Source organism: Saccopteryx leptura, chromosome 1 (assembly GCF_036850995.1).
Source record: "Saccopteryx leptura isolate mSacLep1 chromosome 1, mSacLep1_pri_phased_curated, whole genome shotgun sequence".
Taxonomy (NCBI): domain Eukaryota; kingdom Metazoa; phylum Chordata; class Mammalia; order Chiroptera; family Emballonuridae; genus Saccopteryx; species Saccopteryx leptura.
Genome location: NC_089503.1, coordinates 367,959,750 through 367,978,350, shown reverse-complemented (window position 1 = coordinate 367,978,350; position 18,601 = coordinate 367,959,750). Strand labels below are relative to the sequence as shown.

The 18,601-nt window shown below is 42.5% G+C and overlaps 1 protein-coding gene across 2 annotated transcripts in view; it reads left to right on the top strand.

Annotated features, from left to right (window-relative positions):
• Positions 1-13,315, top strand: part of FBXO9 (F-box protein 9) — a 34,453-nt gene extending 21,138 nt beyond the window's left edge. For both annotated transcript variants that reach the window (XM_066359192.1, XM_066359191.1), the window contains 6 exons: positions 3,993-4,111; positions 4,325-4,415; positions 5,289-5,384; positions 6,231-6,324; positions 7,855-8,006; positions 12,720-13,315. In XM_066359192.1, the coding sequence (XP_066215289.1) occupies positions 3,993-4,111; positions 4,325-4,415; positions 5,289-5,384; positions 6,231-6,324; positions 7,855-8,006; positions 12,720-12,828 (661 nt within the window). In that variant the 3' untranslated portion in view covers positions 12,829-13,315. The remainder of the gene's footprint in view (positions 1-3,992; positions 4,112-4,324; positions 4,416-5,288; positions 5,385-6,230; positions 6,325-7,854; positions 8,007-12,719) is intronic.
• The last annotated feature ends 5,286 nt before the right edge of the window (positions 13,316-18,601 follow it).

Sequence of the window (18,601 nt, the reverse complement as noted above, 5' to 3'; positions counted from 1 at the left end):
TTTTTTAGTTCCTCTTTGATGAGTTGGTTGTTGAGTGTGTTTTCCAGTTTTCTTTCTGTAGTTGATACCTAGTTTCACAAGATTGTGGTCAGAAAAGATGCTTGATATGATTCAATCTTCTTGAATTTATTGAGGCTTATTTTGTGACCTGTGATCTATCATCAAGAATGTTTCATGCTCACTTGAAAAAAAAAGTGTATTCTGCCGGTTTTGGATAAAATGCTCTATAAATGTCTATTAAGTTATACTTTTCTCATGTGATATTTAAGGCCATTATTTCCTTATTAACTTTTTTGTCTGGATGATTTATTTATTGTATTACTATAGATGTCTCCCTTTATGTCTATTAATAATTGCTTCATATCAATTGATGCTCTTATGTTGGATGTATAGATATTTACCATTACTATATCCTCTTCTTGGCTTGACGCCTTTATAATTATGTGATGTCCTTATTTGTCTTTCTTTTTTTACATTTTTTGTTTTAAAATTTATTTTGTCTGATTTTATGGGCTCTCTCATAAAATTTATTGTCCCCCCAACTTTCTTTTTGTTCTTATTTGCATAGAATATCATTTTCCATCCCTTCCCTTTCAATCTGTATGTGTGTAGTGAATCTCTTATAACAGCACATAGATGGGCCACAGTTTTAATCCATTTAGCCACTCTGTGTCTTTTCATTGGATATTTAGTTCATTTACATTTGAAGTAATTATTGATAAGTATGCACTTACTGCCATTTTGTTAAATTATTTTGGTTTTTATAGTTCTTCTCTCTTCCTTTCTTTCCCTCTTGATCTGCTCCCTTGTGGTTTGTTGGTTTTCTTTACTGTTTTGTTTGGATTCCTTTATCTGTATTCTTTGTCTTTGGTAGGCTTTTGGTTTGTTACCATGAGGCTTGTCTGTATCATTCTATAGCTATAGCAGTCTGTTTTAAGCTGATAAGCATTTAGTTTGAATAAATCTATAAGGACTACATTTTTACTCCTCCTCCACACTTTATGGTATTGATGTCATGTTTTAGATCTTTTTGTGTTGTGTATCTTCAAACTACTTCTTACAGTCTGAGTTGTGTTTGATATTTTTTCTTTTGACCTTCATAATACCTTTTTAAATGTCTTATTGGCTGTATTTATTAAATATTTGGCTTTGCCTGTTAGACATTTTTCCTTTCTCCTATTTTCTTATTTCTGGCTATGGCCTTTTCTTTTCTGCTTACAGAAGACCCTTTCAACATTTCTTATAAAGCTGGTTTACTGATGTACTCCTTTAGTTTTTGCTTGTCTGGGAAACTCATCTCTCCTTGAAATCTGATGAATGACAACGTGCTGGGTAACTTCATCTGGGCTGTGGGTTCTTTTCTGTCAGCATTTTTATGCACTTGGAGTTTTTTGTTTTTTTGAGTTTTTTTAAGAGAAAGGAAGGAGGGGAGGGAGAGAGACAGAGACATCGATTCCACTTATTTATGCATTCATTGGTTGCTTCTTGTCTGTGCCCTGACTGGGACCAAACCTGCAACTTTGGTGTGTCAGGGTGATGCTCTGACCACTGAGCTACTGGGCCAAGGCGTCTTAGTATTTTAAAGATGTCCTCCACTCCCTCTGGCTTGTAAAGTTGCTGCTGAGAAATCATTTGTAGATGTGTAATTCATTTTGCTCTGCTTCCTTCAGGATTGTCTCATTATCTTTCACTTTTACATTTATTATAATACGGGGTGATGTGGGTCTCTTTGGGACCATCTTGTTTGGAACTCTGTGCACTTCGTGGACCTGGATGTCTGTTTCCTGCCATTCTTTCTTTACATAAGATTTCTGTTTCTCTCTTTTTTTCCTTCTGGGATCCTTATAATGGGAATGTTTGAGCACTTGATATTATCCTAAAGGTCCTTTATACTATTCTTGTTATTTTAAATTTTTTATAATGTTTATTTTATTGATTTTAGAGAAAGGAAGGGAGAGAGCAAGAGAAAAAACAGGAACATCGATCTGTTCCCGTGTGTGTCCTGACGGGTCGGATCCAGAACCCTCCGCACTTCCGCTGATGCTCTGTCAGTCCAGCTGTCCAGTCAGGGCATCCTTGTTATTCTTAATTTTTTCTTTTTGCTGTTCTGATTCATAGATTTCAACATAGTCTTTCTTCCAGGCCACCAATCCTTTCTTCTATTTTAGGTAATCTGCTGTTGATTTCTTCTAATGTGTTTTCTTGTCAGTTATTGTATTTGTCATACAATAACTGTTTCTTTATCATATCTTATTTTTGTTTTTGTTCACTCTAAGTTTCTCTATTCCATGCTAACTTTTGGTGAACATCCTTATGACGATTTCTCTGAATTCTTTATTAGACAGATATCTGTCTCCTTAGAGGTTCTCCCCACCACCCCAGGGAATTTTCTTCTTCATTTGAGAGATTCTGATTTTTCATTTTGTTTGACTTTCCATATTTGTTTGTATGAATTAAACACAATGGATGTCTCTTCCAGTCTTGACAAGCGGGATTATGTAGAAACGGGCTCTGTGTAGGTTCTGTGTGCCGGGCGGTTTGGGCTGGGGGCGAGGAGCCTAGCGGGTGCTGAGATGTCCGGTGCCCTTGTCTACCGAGTCGGAAAGGCTCTGGGTGGGGAGACCGAGTGCTTGTACTGATGCCTGATGACCCTGCTTGTTCCCTTGTTCAGGGGCCAGATGGGCATGGGTAATATGTCTGGGAAAATGGTGTAATGACCTCGCAGATAGGCCACCTGATAAAGCCCTCCCCCCCTTAGGGAGTGGAGAGGACATAAACAGTGGCACTTACCAACACTTCCGACCTGAAGCGCACCCCTGTCTCCCAGCCTTCTCTATACAGCCTCCCTCTCTCTCTCTCTCTCTCTCTCTCTCTCTCATTTATTGTACAGAAAGCGGTCTTGTGGAAGATGAGCTCGAAGCAGGCCTCATATGCCGGGTAGGGGCAGGAAGCTGGTCGGAGTGGGTCAGGTGCTTGCGCACCGGGAGTGCTGGTGTGAGGGCGTGGCGTGGCCTTCTGCAGGGAGGCCAGCAGGCAGGGGTGATGCCCTATTGTGTCTGCGGGCTCCCCTTGTTTGGAGGCAGAGGGCTCTGGGAAGTGTAGCTGGGAACCCTCGGTGGTGATCTTGCAGGTGGGCCAGCGTGCCCAAATAAAACTCCTGCCCACCCTGTCACAGGGAGGTGGGGGCGTGCACAGGGGCACTCACCAGCTCCTCCAGCCCAGTGGCCACCCCTCGCAGGGGCTTCTCCATGCTTTCCCAGTCCTTTCTCCGTCTCTTTCTCTTGCTGCTGTTCAGAAGCTCTCACTCAGCCCTCCGTTGCCTCATAGGAGTAGTTGCTCACTACATACGTGTCTACTTGAGTTTGCTCACGGGAGGGGTGAGTTCAGCACCCTCCTCTGCCACCACCTTGGGACTCTCCCAGAATCATCTTTTAAAAGCATAAGTCATGCTCAAAACCCTGCAGTGGCTCTGTGTCACTTACCGGCCTCTCCCACCTATAAGCCAGGACCTCCCCTGCCCCAACAGCCCCCCCGAATTAAAGAGTCTGTACTTGACCTTGCTCTCTTTGCTGCCACCATGTGGCCCTTCCTGCTTCTTGCAGAGCACACCAGCCACTCCCGCCTGTGGGCCTTGCACCTGCTCTGCTTTCTGCGCAGGGGACTCTTCCTCCTCACCGGTCCGTACAGGCCTCTCTTGGCCCCTGTATCTAAAATAGTCTTTATTTCTCCAGCAGCATGTCTTTGTTTATTTTGTTTTTACACTTAGCACATTACCTGAAATTTCTCTCTGTTTTCTCATTTTCTTTCGCCTTCCCACCGGTAGAAGAGTAGAGCCTGTGACCATCAGTCTGTCCCCAGGGCCAGGAGATGGCCTGGCCGGCACTCAGCAAATACCTGCCGATTGAGGATGGTTGGGAGCAGGACTATTTCTTATGTCTGCGTCTAGGGACTTAGACTTTTCTATTTATTGATGTTGTGATTTTATTACTTAGAGACCCTGAAATATGGCGTTTGGCCTGCTTGAAAGTTTGGGGCAGAAGCTGTATTAAACTTGTCCCATACACATCCTGGAGAGAGATGTTTCTAGAAAGGCCCCGTGTTCGGTTTGATGGTAAGTTGAACCCTTTGAACTCAGGAGCAATAGTGGTCTAGCATGCTGATTTTAATACACAGTCTTAGCTTTCTGCAACAGACTTAAGCACTGTGAGCATATTTAAGGGAAACTGCAATAAAAGTGAAGCTAGAAATGTGTTATATGATTGTAATTTAAATTTCTAAAAATTTATTATGTTCTTTTTTTAAAAAAATGTTTCTTTTTTTATAGGTGCGTATATCAGTAAAACCACATATATTCGTCAAGGGGAACAGTCTCTTGATGGCTTCTATAGAGCCTGGCACCAAGTGGAATATTACAGGTACAACTGTAGTAAACTGAGTGAGTGAAAAATTCTCTCTCCAAGTATTAGTTCATTAGTTATTACCCATCTGTTTGGTGTCTTTTGCATTTATCCACAAAGCAGCCCTCAGTTTGTTTATCCAGTATTACAACAGGAATTGTACTCAAAGAACCAATGGGCTACTACAAATTGATTTCTTCCTAGCTGCTAAATCTAGGCATCATTTTACATTTGAGAGCTCTTCCTTGTCTTTTGCCCAAAGGCTGCGAAGTGGTCCTGAGCACTGGGGCTCTGTTTGAGCCTTGCTGTCCATCAGACAGCACCGTCAGTGAGAAGTAGGCGGGCGTGGTAACCGCTGGGTATGATGGGGCTCCACTTGGATTTGACATTCATTGGTGCTTTCGAAAGAAACAGAGCTTGACTCGAGCAATATTTCATCTAACTTTTATGTTCAGTGAGTGAATCTAAAAGGTCAGCAGTTCCCTCTAAGGAAGATAATAAAAATGCCTTCAGTTCTGTGTTGCTGGCCTCACAGACTGCCAGTCGTGTTTTAATGATGTTTTGCTGGTTTTTGGCTCACGGGTGTTTCCGTTTTGCTTTCCCAGCTCTAACCAGGTTTAGGTACCAGTAAAGAAGGACATGTTTTATACTTCGTGTGTGGGGGGTTTGGGGGATTTTTTCTTTTAAAGATTTTATTTACTGGTTTCAGAGAGAGGAGAGAGAAGGAGAAGTGGGGTTGGGGGGGGAGAGCAGGAAGCTTCAGCTCGTTGTAGTATGTGCCTTGACTGGGCAAGTCTGGGGTTTCGAACCGGCGACCTCAGCGGTCCAGGTCAGCGCTTTATCCACTGCGCCAGCACAGGCCAGGCAAGTGCTCTTCTTCTTTTTACACAGGTACATAAGGTTCTTTCCCGATGGCCATGTGATGATGTTGACAACCCCGGAGGAGCCTCAGTCCATTGTTCCTCGGTTAAGAACTCGGAATACCAGGTAGTATTTTTCTATAGTTTTCAACCCAGTTCACATTTTTTATGTTTTATTGCACGTTAAGGTAATCCTGTGTTTTCTTACTGCTGGGTGATTTAAAAAGCAATCACTGGGTGGGCCTGACCCCGTGGTGGTGCAGGTATAGAGCATCAGCCCAAGACGCCGACAACCTAGATTTGAAACCCCGAGGTCGCCGGCTTGAGTGCTGCATTGCCAGCTTGAGCGTGAGGATCACAGACATGACCCCAAGGTCACTGGCTTGAAGCCCAAGGTCGCTGTCTTGAGCAAGGCGTCACTCTGTCTGCTGTAGAACAAGGCACATATGAGAAAGTAATCAATGAACAGCTAAGGTGCCACAACTATGAATTGATGCTTCTCATCTCTCTCCCTTCCTAGCTGTCCCTCTCTTGCTCACTAAAAAAACAAAAAAAAAATCATTGGATGGGCATTTGTGAAAAATACCAATTCCTGCACTACCCTGCAGGCATCCCCAAACTACGGCCCTTGGGCCGCATGCAGCCCCCTGAGGCCATTTATCCGGCCCCGCCGCACTTCCAGAAGGGGCACCTCTTTCATTGGTGGTCATTGAGAGGAGCACTGTAAGTGGCAGCCCTCCAATGGTCTGAGGGACAGTGAACTGGCCCCCTGTGTAAAAGTTTGGGGACCCCTGCTAGAGGGTACATCAGTAGGTCTCTGGAGCTTTGGAAACTAGGTTTACTCCCATCCTAGTTGATTCTTCTTGAGCAAGTTGCTTACACAATTATAATCCATTACTTCCTGGATTATTTAAATACATACAATAACTTATTAATAGACTTAGATTCAAAGTGTATTTTTTTTTATTTTTAGAACGGATGCTGTTCTACTGGGTCATTATCGCTTGTCACAAGATACAGACAATCAGACCAAAGTATTTGCTGTGATAACTAAGAAAAAAGAAGAAGTGAGTATGCGAGGTTGAATTAGCAATTTCCTTTTTATTTTAATACCCTATTCATGCAAGCATTCTTGATTAGAAAGGGTATAAATACTATTTCATTATTTATACTATTACACAAAATGTATGTTGACTGACAGTGCATCTCTAAAGAGAGCTGGAAGGTTTTCTAAGATGTTATTTTTTATGGATTCGCTTGTTTGTTCTTTTTCCACATGGTTTCTTTTTCTGGTCCGGATTTTTTTCACATTGAAAATATAAAGCCAGAATTTCCTCTCTAAAGTAACTACTAAGATGATAACCTGAATATGATTTTTAGCTCTTCTCATTTTGAATCATAAAGCATTTTCTTTCTAAACTAGCTCAAATAGGTAATTCTTTCATAAGTATATTCTTATAGAGAATTCAGTTTCTATTGGAAATAGGCTAATTTAATTTCCTGCTTCCCGTTCTTGAAAAAAAAAAAAAAAGCCAAGCAAATATGATTGCTGGACTGTTACAGTAGAGGGCTTCCAACTCTTAACAGGTCGAGGCCCTCGTTGCTGTTTGCAGCCTTTCTCCGTGTGCATTGTTTTTCAGTCCTGGTTAGAAACTAGACTGTATACCTCAGAAGTCAGTTGTGAGGCAGTTCTAATAAATCCTAGCCTGTTGCTGTTATAAATGAGTGTAGGCTTTGGAAGAAGTGTCCCTTGTATCGAATCCCCCCTTCTCTAGCGTAGGAGTCGAGATGTTAGGGAGGGGTTTCTCTGAGTCCCAGTCCTGTCATCTTGGGGCCAGCCATCTGTCGCTGGCTTCTGCGCCTGCTCTGAAGGCTCCTGAAATCTGGGGCAACAGTCTGAGGGGCAAAGAGAGCTGCTGTGACTGTGACCTTGGCCGTGAGTTTCCTGAGGTTCTGAGTGGGAAAGTTGTGAGGCCCTAGTTGTTTTGATTTTATCTAATAAGAATTTAGAACTCCCCCACGGAAGACCCATTTTCTCTTCATATGATATAATGCAACCATATGAAGTGTTGATATTTATGTGTTTTTAGCAGCAGTATTTGCAGAAGTGTGATTCTAATGAAACTTGTCACATCTATTTCTCCATCGACTATTTTACCATTATTGCAAAAAATGTTATACTCTGCTTTTTCTAAAAAAAAAAAGCCTTCGCCTGCTTACCGCTTTTTCTCTTTAAAAGTCCCAAGTTTTTTCAAGTAGAAGGAAGCACTAGGCTTCAAGATAGGAAAAGGAAATCTTAATTCCCTCTGACACTGCTGTGTAACTTTGGTTAACTTGTTTGACCTGCCTGGGCCACCGTTCCTTTAGCCATTAAATAGCAATGATGGTTTCCTGAGATGATGATGATGAGGGAAATCCTTATGTTCTTAGAGTGTTCAATATTTTTCAAGACACTCCTGCATACTCTTATTTGATGTCCAAGACAACTCTCCTACGTTATGCTATTCTGCATGATATACTCCTGTAAATGTTGTTATTGCAATGGGACCTCGGTGAAGTGAGGTTTCCTCGTAGCTCCTGCACCTTTTCCTTCACAGAAACCACTCGACTACAAGTACAGGTACTTCCGTCGTGTCCCTGTGCAAGAAGCAGATCAGAGTTTTCATGTGGGACTACAGCTGTGTTCCAGTGGCCACCAGAGGTTCAACAAGCTCATCTGGATACATCATTCTTGTCACATTACTTACAAGTAAGTGAATGTCATAAAAACACCACGGTGCAGAATAAATGGGTACTTCATGTCAGGCTTAGGAAGCCCCCACCTAGGTTTTGAACAGTTAACATTACATTGCAGAGCAGAGGCAGGTATAGCACTACTCTGCAAACCCGGAAAATGTCCAGAACGAAAGAAACCGGAACTGGGCCAGACGTGGAGCCTCCGTAGCTGTGCCGTGCCCGTGGGGACGTGCTGGGCACCGCCGTTCTGGAGGGGAAGGCATTCCGCGAGTGGAAGGACAGGCGTTCTGGGCCGTCCTGTGTGACTGACTCAGGCCAGTTCTGAAGCACAGAGCTCTCTTCCTCTCCCTTGTTTGTCTTATCATTTTTTACTTCATTTCCATTTAGTTTATTCTCAGGGATCATACACTGATTTTAATAAGATATTAGTTAGGAAAGTAAGTCGCTGAAAAGATCTATTGTATTCCAAAGCCAAATCTATTAGGTGGTTCCTATATAAAGCTCTTTGTTCTGTAGGTTAGGATAATTTCTTCTACATTTTGTTTTACATAATCTTGCTTAGTATCCTTAAATGTTCTTCAAAAATGTTAGTGTTAATTACTACAAATGTACTTCACAGTTTTCCTCATTTTATTCTTTATTTTTCACCATTTTATTATGAAAACTTTCAAGCCTACAGAAAAGTTGAAAGGATTTCACAGTGAAGATTCCTACCTGCTCGGGACACAATAGTGTTTTAGTTTCGGGTGTGCATGCAGCACTCGGACCTTTAGTCACCTGACCGTGCGACCACTGCACTGAGTCCGGCTCCCACCCGGCACTGTGCAGTCTTCTCACACTGTTACTGATGGTACAGCACTCCCCTTGACCTTGACACCGGCTCCCGGGCCCCTCCCGGCAGCCGGCAGTCTGTTCCTGGGTCCAGCAGTGTGTTTCTGGTTTGTTCATGTTCTCTAGATCCCACTTATAAGTGAATTAGACGGTATTTGTCTCTCTCTATCTGACTTACTTTACTCAACATAATACCCTCTAAGTCCATTGATCTTGTTGCAAATGGCAATATTTCCTTTTTCTTTCCCTTTGTTTTTTTTTTGCTATTTTATTTTTTACTTTTTAATTACAGTTGACATACGATAGGATATTGTTTCAGGTGTATAACAGTGATTGTAGATTTATATAACTTACAAAGTATCACCCCAATGAGTCTAGTACCTACCTGGCGGCATACATAGTTACCACAGTATTACTGACTGTATTCCCTGTGAGTATTTTACATCCCCACGACTGTTTTTCATAACTGGCAATTTACAGATCTTAATCATTTCTCCTTTTCTTACCCATCATCTCAACTGTCCTCCTATCTGGGAGCCATCAAAATCCTCTGTATCTATGAGTTTGTTTCTATTTTATTTTGTTTCTTAGATTCCACATATAAGTGAAATCATACGGTATTTCTTACTCTTTCTGACTTCACGTAGCATGATACCCTCTAGCTCAGTGGTTCTCAACCTTTCTAATGCCGTGACCCCGCAATACAGTTCCTCATGTTGCGGTGACCCCAAACCAAAAAATAATTTTGGTGGCTACTTCATAACTGTAATTTTGCTGCAGTTATGATTCGGAATGTAAATACCTGATATGCATTATGTATTTTCCGATGGCTTTAGGCGACCCCGCTGGGGTCGCGACCCACAGGTTGAGAACCGCTGCTCTAGGTCCATTCATACTGTCACAAAGGGTAATACATCATTCTTTTTATGGCTGAGTCATGTTTCATTGTGTATATGTACCACATCTTTGATCACTCCTCTGTTGATGGACACTTAGGCTGCTTCCATGTCTTGGCTATTGTAAATAATGCTGCAGTGATCATAGGGATACAAATGTATTTTCAATTAGTGTTTTGGGTTTTTCAGATAAATACCCAGAAGTGAAATTGCTGAGCCCTCTTTGTTTCTTGTTACAACCTTTGTTAAAGTCTCTTGTCTGATATCAATATTGCTACCCCAGCTTGTTTTGTTACTTTGTTTCTATTTGCATGAAATCTCTTTTCCATTCCTTTACTTTCAGTCTCTATGTCTTTTGAGCTGAAGTGGATCTCTGATAGCTGCGTATGTGTGGGTCTTTGTTTTCTTTCTTTTTTTTTTTTTAGAGTCAGAGAGAGGGATAGATAGGGACAGACAGACAGGAATGAAGAGAGATGAGAAGCATCAATCATTAGTTTTTTGTTGCAACATCTTAGTTGTTCATTGATTGCTTTCTCATATGTGCCTTCACCATGGGGTACAGCAGACCGAGTAACCCCTTGCTCGAGCCAGCAACCTTGGGTCCAAGCTGGGGAGCTTTTGCTCAAACCAGATGAGCCCGCGCTCAAGCTGGCGACCTTGGGGTCTCGAACCTGGGTCCTCTGCATCCCAGTCCAGTGCTCTATCCACTGCGCCACCCTGTGTATTTTGACTAGAGTGATTAAGTCATTTATATTTAAAGTAACTATTGATAGATCTATAGTTATTGCCATTTTATTATTTCTATTTTTTTTTAATTTATTCATTTTGTTTTAGAGAGGAGTGAGAGACAGAGAGGGAGAGAGAGGAGAGAGAGACACAGAGAGAGAGAAAGGGGGAGGAACTGGAAGCATCAACTCCCATATGTGCCTTGACCAGGCAAGCCCTGGGTTTCAAACCGGCGACCTCAGCATTTCCATATTTCTATTTTTTTTCTTCTTAAAGAAGTCCCTTTAATATCTCTTGTTAAACTGGTTTGGTGGTGATGAACTCCTTTAGCCTTTTCTTGTCTGGGAAGCTCCTTATCTGCCCTTTGATTTTAAACGATAGCCTTACTGGGTAATCTTGGTTGTAGGTCTTTGCTTTTCATGTTGTGAGTATGTCGTGCCACTCTGTCCTGGCCTGCAGAGGGCCCCCTGTCGCACGCTGTGGCACTCACCTGTTCCCCCAGTCCTGGACAGTTCCCTCAGCTCCCAGAATGCGCTCTCCCACTTCTCCAACCTTCTCTATGCCTTCTCTCCTGTGCTGTTGGGCAGAAGCTGAACATTTGGCCCCCGGTTGTCCGAAGGAATTGCTGTAATTATAAGTAGACATTTGTTATGTTCTTGGGAGGAAGCAATCTCAGCACCCTCCTGTGCTACCAGCTTGGACCCTCTTTGAATTAGGATTTACCTGATGAAATCATGAATGAACAGAGAGTATATGTGAGAAAGAACAGTATAGAAATAAATTTTAAAAAAGGAATTAAGAAAGGGTAAAATATTAATTCGTGTGGATATTGAAGTTAACTGTTGTGGATTTGAAAGAATATTGGTGTGTGACTGTAGGCTTTCTGTTCTAGTTGAATCCAAAATTCTGAGAGGTAAGTTTTGAGATCGCCTTCAGTTAATCTACTTTTAAACCTTGTTAAAAACTTTTTGGGCTACCTTTCTATTTTACAAATACTTTTTGAACTCATTTTGGAGGTCCTTACAGCTGAGAGTGAGCAGTTGTCTTTTTTCTCATTATTTCCTTATTACTTCTCTCAGTAATCTGTGGAGTGTCTTTTTCTTTTGAAAGAAAGAAACCAAGCCCAGAAGTAGAACCAAAGAAATAAAAGGCATCGTGTTTTATGAGAAAAGGACATTATAATAGGCATCATTTGTACTGCTAATGGTCATGTTGACTTCTTTTATGATATTTATAAAGGCACTTGAATTTTCTGTTTTTATTTGCCCTTTTGGGGGAAAGTATAAAGTACTATAGTGGTATAACTTGTCATCTGCTTCTTCTCCCTCCTGTCTGTAATTATATTGATCATGCAAATATTGAATCATTAAATTCTATTCTGGGATTATAATTTTTTCTAAATTACATTTTAATAAGAGCCTTAAAGTGTCTATAGCTTTTGACTTAGAAATTCTACTGTTAGGAATCTTTCCAAAGAACATAGTCAAAAATATCAGATTGTAATTGCCAAATACTGAAAACAGCGCACATCTCCAGCAAAGGGGTATGACACCGTAAACTGTGGTGTAAGCACATGGTGAAGATTATCATGCAGCCACTAACAATGACTTCTGAAGAGGATTTAATGATGTCAGGAAGTGCATATGCCATAATGTTAAATGAAAAAGGCAGGATTACTGCTCTGATCGGTGGCGCAGCAGAGAGTATCGACCTGGGACACTGAGGTCCCAGGTCTGAAACCGTGGGATCACCAGCGTAAGCATGGGATTATCGAATACATGATCCTATGGCCACTGGCTTGAGCCCCCTCCCACTCCTCACCCCTGACCTTGGCACCATCGAGGCACATATGAGAAGCAATCTATGGACAACAAAAGTGACACAACTATGAGTTGATGTTCTCATCTCTCTCCCTTCCTGCCTGTCTCTCACAAAAGAAAAAAAGAAAAGCAGGATTACTAATAGTGTGATCTCCGTAAGAAAGCTTGATAGAGAGGTTGAGGTGCTTAGAAGAAACAGCAGAAAAAAAGTGCCTTGTACTGCTGTATCTGAATGATAGAATAGATAGAACTACGAGTGACTTCTTTTGTACTGTTCTAAAGTTTAAAATTTTTCTACCATGTGCCTATATTATTTAGAATTGACTGAGCTATATTAAAAAATTTTTTTAAAGCTAACGTTTAATTTAAACCCTCCCCACCGCCAGAAATATGCAAGGATTTTAAGTGAGTTGAAATTTCCTGGTAACTAGTAATTTTGTGCATTCTTTCCAGGTCAACTGGGGAGACTGCTGTCTCTGCCTTTGAGATCGACAAGATGTACACCCCCCTGTTCTTCTCCAGAGTGAGGGGCTACACCGCCTTCTCGGAGAGGCCTCTGTAGGGCCTCCCGCCCAGTCAGCGTCGCACGAACAAGAGCATAGAGCGCAAAGGAGCACCTAAGTTATAAATGTACATATCTGTATATATATATATCTGGAATTGGAACTTATTTTACCTTGTTGGAGTTCTTTTAAGAAGAGTATAAATTGATTATTATTTTTTAATTTAAAGAGATAGTTATTCTTAGGGTGTTTTGTTTTAAGATTAAGAAGTTGAGATTCCAAGTTGTTGAAACACATTTATGTTGTGAAAAACCTAAATATGAGCTTTAAATCGTGTCCTTTTCCAAGCAGATTTCTGTCCCTTGGGTCTTCTTCCTGATCACCCCCATATGTGAATGCGTCAGGGGAGCTTTACTGGGTCAGCATTTCTTTCACGCATGACAGAGTGTCTTTGCACTAAAGCCTCAAAATGTGAAAACCTGTTTTGGATCTGTTTTCAACTGTTTGACCAATAAAGATTATAAATAAATGTTTCTTTCAAAGAAATGTGTTTGGATGGCCTTTTTCAAACGGAATAATAAACATCCCTAGGGTAGCCAGCGAAGGCTCACAAACCATTACTTCACTTCATCCTCAATTTCTGTGTGCAGCCACAGACCGTAGAGATCTCTGCTGACCTCTTCCAAGCAGCTCTGAGAAGTGCGGCATTTAAGTGCGAAAGAAGAATCCCTCAGGACTGGAGCCCGTCAGCAAGATCATCCAGTCACCTTTGTTCTTAAAAGAACAGCGGAGGCTTGTGTAAACCGAGGTGTAACTTTTTCCAGAATTACAGTTGGGTGAGAGCTAGCCATTGAGTAAAATGTGCGTTACCTCCCTAGTATAAATACTAGTAGTAATTTCAGAGTCTACCAGATTCGGGTTTCTTTTTGGTGGTTCAGACCCAGCCAGAGTCAGTACTCATGTATTTTCTGAAGTCAACAGCTCCAACCACAGTCGCTCCCGAGTTCATGTTGTTGGTACAAGGCGCTTCATACATTCCTGCAATGCAGCACGGGACAGGCCTTTTATAAAGCTAGTACATGTTACGTTAAGGACGAAAACGAAATGTCTTTAGTTTGTGTACAGAAAGAAGAGAGTTCTACTCAGGTTGACTCTGCAGCAACCAGATGTGATGTATTCCTCAAGTTGGTAAAGGTGGGGAGAAACAACACGTCTCCAATGAGGCCGGCAGCTTTTCATGATATGACTGCTAGTTTTGATATACAGCGTGTCCGTAAAGTCATGGTGCACTTTTGACCGGTCACAGGAAAGCAACAAAAGACGATAGAAATGTGAAATCTGCACCAAATAAAAGGAAAACCCTCCCAGTTTCTGTAGGATGATGTGGCAGCATGTGCGCATGCGCAGATGATGACGTAACACCATGTATACAGTGGAGCAGCCCATGACCATGCCAGTCGAGATGTGGATGGTACAGAGGAAAGTTCAGTGTGTTCTGTGACTCGCTAAATTCAAATTCTTGACCAAAGTGCAACGTGATTATCGGCGTGTTTATAACGAAGCGCCACTACATAGGAATAACATTACTTGGTGGGATAAGCAGTTGAAGGAAACTGGCAGTTTGGTGGAGAAACCCCGTTCTGGTAGGCCATCAGTCAGTGATGAGTCTGTAGAGGCTATACGGGATAGCTACCTAAGGAGCCCTAAAAAATCTGTGCGTGAGCCCACATTGAACTGCACTGAATAGGTACGAAACTGGGAGTTTTCCTTTTATTTGGTGCAGATTTCACATTTCTATCGTCTTTGTTGCTTTTCTGTGACCGGTCAAAAGTGCACCATGACTTTACAGACACACTGTAAATGTTCATAGAACATTGGATTAGGACATAGTCAAATACAGCTAGAAAAATAGATTTCTAAGGAAAATGGAATTTGAAGACTTTTGCCACCTGTCCTTGGAGTAAATGACCTGTTGCTAACCAGCCAGTGACCACCAAGTTCAAAGGTTTCTTCGTGACCACTAAAGCAACTAAGTCACTTATTTAAGCTTGGAGAGCTGAAAGTGATTTTGTTCCAGTTTATATTTTTGTATATTTAAATTTTTAATACAAAAGCAATATATATATTTATATATTTTATTCCAATATATATATATGTTTACTGTGAGAATTATAGAATATGCAATGAATCAAAAAATAAGTCCTAACACCCAAAAGAGCAAATCATCTCAACTGACTTTCAGCTCGCCCCCAGAACTCAGATTGCCAGGCTTCTCATGAGGCAGGCAAGGGGAGGCACCCGCCCCTCCGCTCGGAGGCCTGCAGAGACTGGGACTGAGGTGCCTCCACAGGATAGTTTCCACCTTTCACTTTCCAATCAGCCGCCACCCTCCGCCCACACACACGGGCTCGAGTCAACATGTAGTGCCTCATTCTTGAGTATCAGCGGATGTGCTGGGAACACCAGGCATGGGAAGAGGAAGTCCCTAACACAAAGGAGAATCAAACTTGTTAAGCAGAAGAGGAACACAAAACAGGAAAGTACAGGTAGTGGAAAGTTTTTGAAAACTACCTATGTTTAGAGAGACGAAAGAAGAAATAGATCTGTGAAGTAAGGGGCGATAAAAAAAAAACTATAGGAAGACTTTTGGATATTACAAATAGCTAAATTTTTTAATTCAGACAAAACAAAGCTGGAAGTTATTGTAGAAATCACTTCCTGACCACCACCCACCCCAGTGTGGAGGTGAGGATTTGGGGAACAGAAAGGCAAAGTGGTTTTCCTATGGTGGTCAGACTGGGACTCTACCATCCAAGGAGACTCACGCAGAGCACCTGGCAGTAGCAAGCACTCGAGTTCTAGTCTCAATGTTCATTAAGAGTTTATTTGTAAATAACACCTCAGTAAAGCTGTTTAAAAAAATTGAGAGCTTATATGTGTTCATTGTGGAGCACAAGGCTTTAAGTTTATAGTGGTTGGTGCATTTATGCTCACAACACAAAGGTATTATTGCCCCATTTTGTAAGGACAGAAATGGACATTAAGAGTTTAAACTTGCTCGAGCTCACCCCAGTTCCTGAGCGGTAGAGCAAGAACCCTTGGTCGTCGCCAGGGCCAGGAGTCCAGATCGAAGGGAATCTCAGCACAACTCAGATATGTTATAATTTCCCCTGGAACTGAACCAAGGGCTTAGACCACCACTGCCTGGTTCAAACATAATTTGAACTACATACATAATTTTAAGATTTAAATTTCAAGACTTCTAGAGCCACCTTCACAAAAAAAAGGAACAGATGAAATCAATTTTAATAATATACTTTAATCCAACATTTCCAAAATAGTACCATTTCAATAGGCAATTAATATAAAAATTGTTCATGAACTGTTTTACACTCTTTAGATTCTAAACCTTTGAAATCTGGAGTGTAATTTACATTTACAGCACACTTCCGTTCAGATTAGCTACAGTTCAAGTACTTGATAGCCGTGTGTGGCGAGTGGCCACTGTAAGTGACAGGCACGCTCACAGTTCTCAGCTTGTGCAGCCAGCTGGCCACAGGGCAAGCCAGGCAGAGTCCATTAGCTCCCATTTCACCTCAGCCTCAGCAGGTGAAATTCCCTGTGACGCATTCCCTGACTCCACCAGAAAGTGTCCTTTCTTTCCAAAGGACCCCACCTTACTTCTTTCCTAGCAGTTACTCTGTTCCATTCTAGATTTTTATATGTCAGTGTCCCTCTACCAAATTCTGGGTTCTTTGATGACAGAGAGCATTCGTTTTAAATTCCCGTTTCCAAAGCGCTTGTGTGTTGTGAACATTCAGTAAAATAATCTCTCAGGAGCTCTGAACCCGAATCCACCATAAGCGATCCTTGCTTTATGAAAGAAAGGAATGAAAACATGCTTTTGCCACTAGGTGACACTCTTGTCCCAATCTTTTATTTTTGCTTTTCTTCTTCCTGGTCAGGGCTAAGGGGGAGCCGGTTTTCACCTTCACAAGAAAACAAGAGCACCCAAATCCCAATGATTGGGCCTTCAAAGATGCAAATGATGGGCTCGAAGAATGAAGGTGTGTGTCCAAAATGAATGTCAGCCTGGTGACAGCACTGACTCCTGCCATTGTAACTAACCAGGGAATCCGTTTCCTTGGCCAGCTTTCATCTGCCAGTTAACCTTGGCTGTTCAAGGAAACTGAATATCCTGTGTTAGAATGAGCAGGAAAGGGATCCTGGGATGAATCATCTGGGGAGGAGTGGTGGGGGGTGAGGTGGGTGAGGGGAGTGAGGAGGGGGTGGGGATGGAGAGGGGAAGATGGGAAGGGGCAGAAGAGAGGCCAGCCTGTTCTCATCTGACAAGCAAAATTGTGACTACTTCTTCTTTTTTTTTTAATGCTGATTTTTATTTATTTATTTATTTATTTATTTATTTATTTATTTATTTATTTATTTATTTATTTATTCCATTTTTCCAAAGCTGGAAACGGGGAGGCAGTCAGACAGACTCCCGCATGCGCCTGACCGGGATCCACCTGGCATGCCCACCAGGGGGCGATGCTCTGCCCCTCTGGGGCGTCGCTCTGTTGCATCCAGAGCCATTCCAGCGCCTGAGGCAGAGGCCACAGAGCCATCCTCAGTGCCTGGGCCATCTTTGCTCCAATGGAGCCTCGCTGCGGGAGGGGAAGAGAGAGACAGAGAGAAAGGAGAGGGGGAGGGGTAGAGAAGCAGATGGGTGCTTCTCCTGTGTGCCCTGGCTGGGAATTGAACCCAGGACTCCTGCACGCCAGGCCGACACTCTACCGCTGAGCCAACCAGCCAGGGCCATGACTTCTTTATACTTGGGAGGCCCTGCCCAGGGTAGAGATGTGCTCTATCACCATTAAATCCACTCAAAGATTCCGTGTCCGCACTTTCTTCTTGTGACTCCGATAGACATTTGGCTGTGGAATTCAGATTCACAAAAGCAGGCGAGGCTGTTCTAAGAGTGCCGACTGACAGCAGACTCAGTGTGTGTGTGATGTGTGTGGTCGTGTGTGTGCGCGCACGTGCGGCAGACTGAGAGGGGACAGTGTGGAACTTTCATCAACATAGGCTTCTTTCTGACAAAATGGATTCCTGCGCGGACTAACTTTTCCTTAAACACTGGAGTATATGCAGCCCAATCTATTGTGTGCATTATGTTGAAAACAGCTATGTAAGCAAGGTGACCATAGAGCCAATTCATTATCCAAATCAGGCCACATTCTAGTAGATTACACTGAGCTAAGAAGCATACTCTGGCTGTCCTGGGCAAGTTGGGAGGTATGGCCACTCTATACACAAGGCCATGCAAAGGCCCTGTGCCAGCTTTTTACCACTTGGAATGAAGAATATCTGTTCTGTTCTGGCTGACCTTCTGACAGAAAAGCAGAAAACACCTGTGTGTTTTCTAGGCTAGAAAGATGGCCACCATTGGATACGGCCATCTTCCCTCAGAATACTCAGCTTCTACATTCAGCTGACAGAGACTTCGGTGTCAGGAATCAACAGCTTGAAAAGGCTTGCCTCCGTATTTGGTTTCTACTTTTCTCATATCTGTTCTCAACTTCAGTCTGATTTCTTTCACACTTGGCTGATGGCTTCCAGGCCTGCACCTATACCACCAGGTTTAATGTGCACAGTGGCCGAGAGCCATCTTCCCCTGGCCTCATCTTTCCTTGAGGTGGAGAGCTAGAAGCAAGGTTTGCCCCCCTGCCTTGTTCCTCCTTCATTCCTGTGTTTGAGGCACCTGTCCTGTGTGATCACCTAGGGGAGGGGGCTCACTCGGAGCACTGGGATATGAGGAGCTGGTTGTGGGGT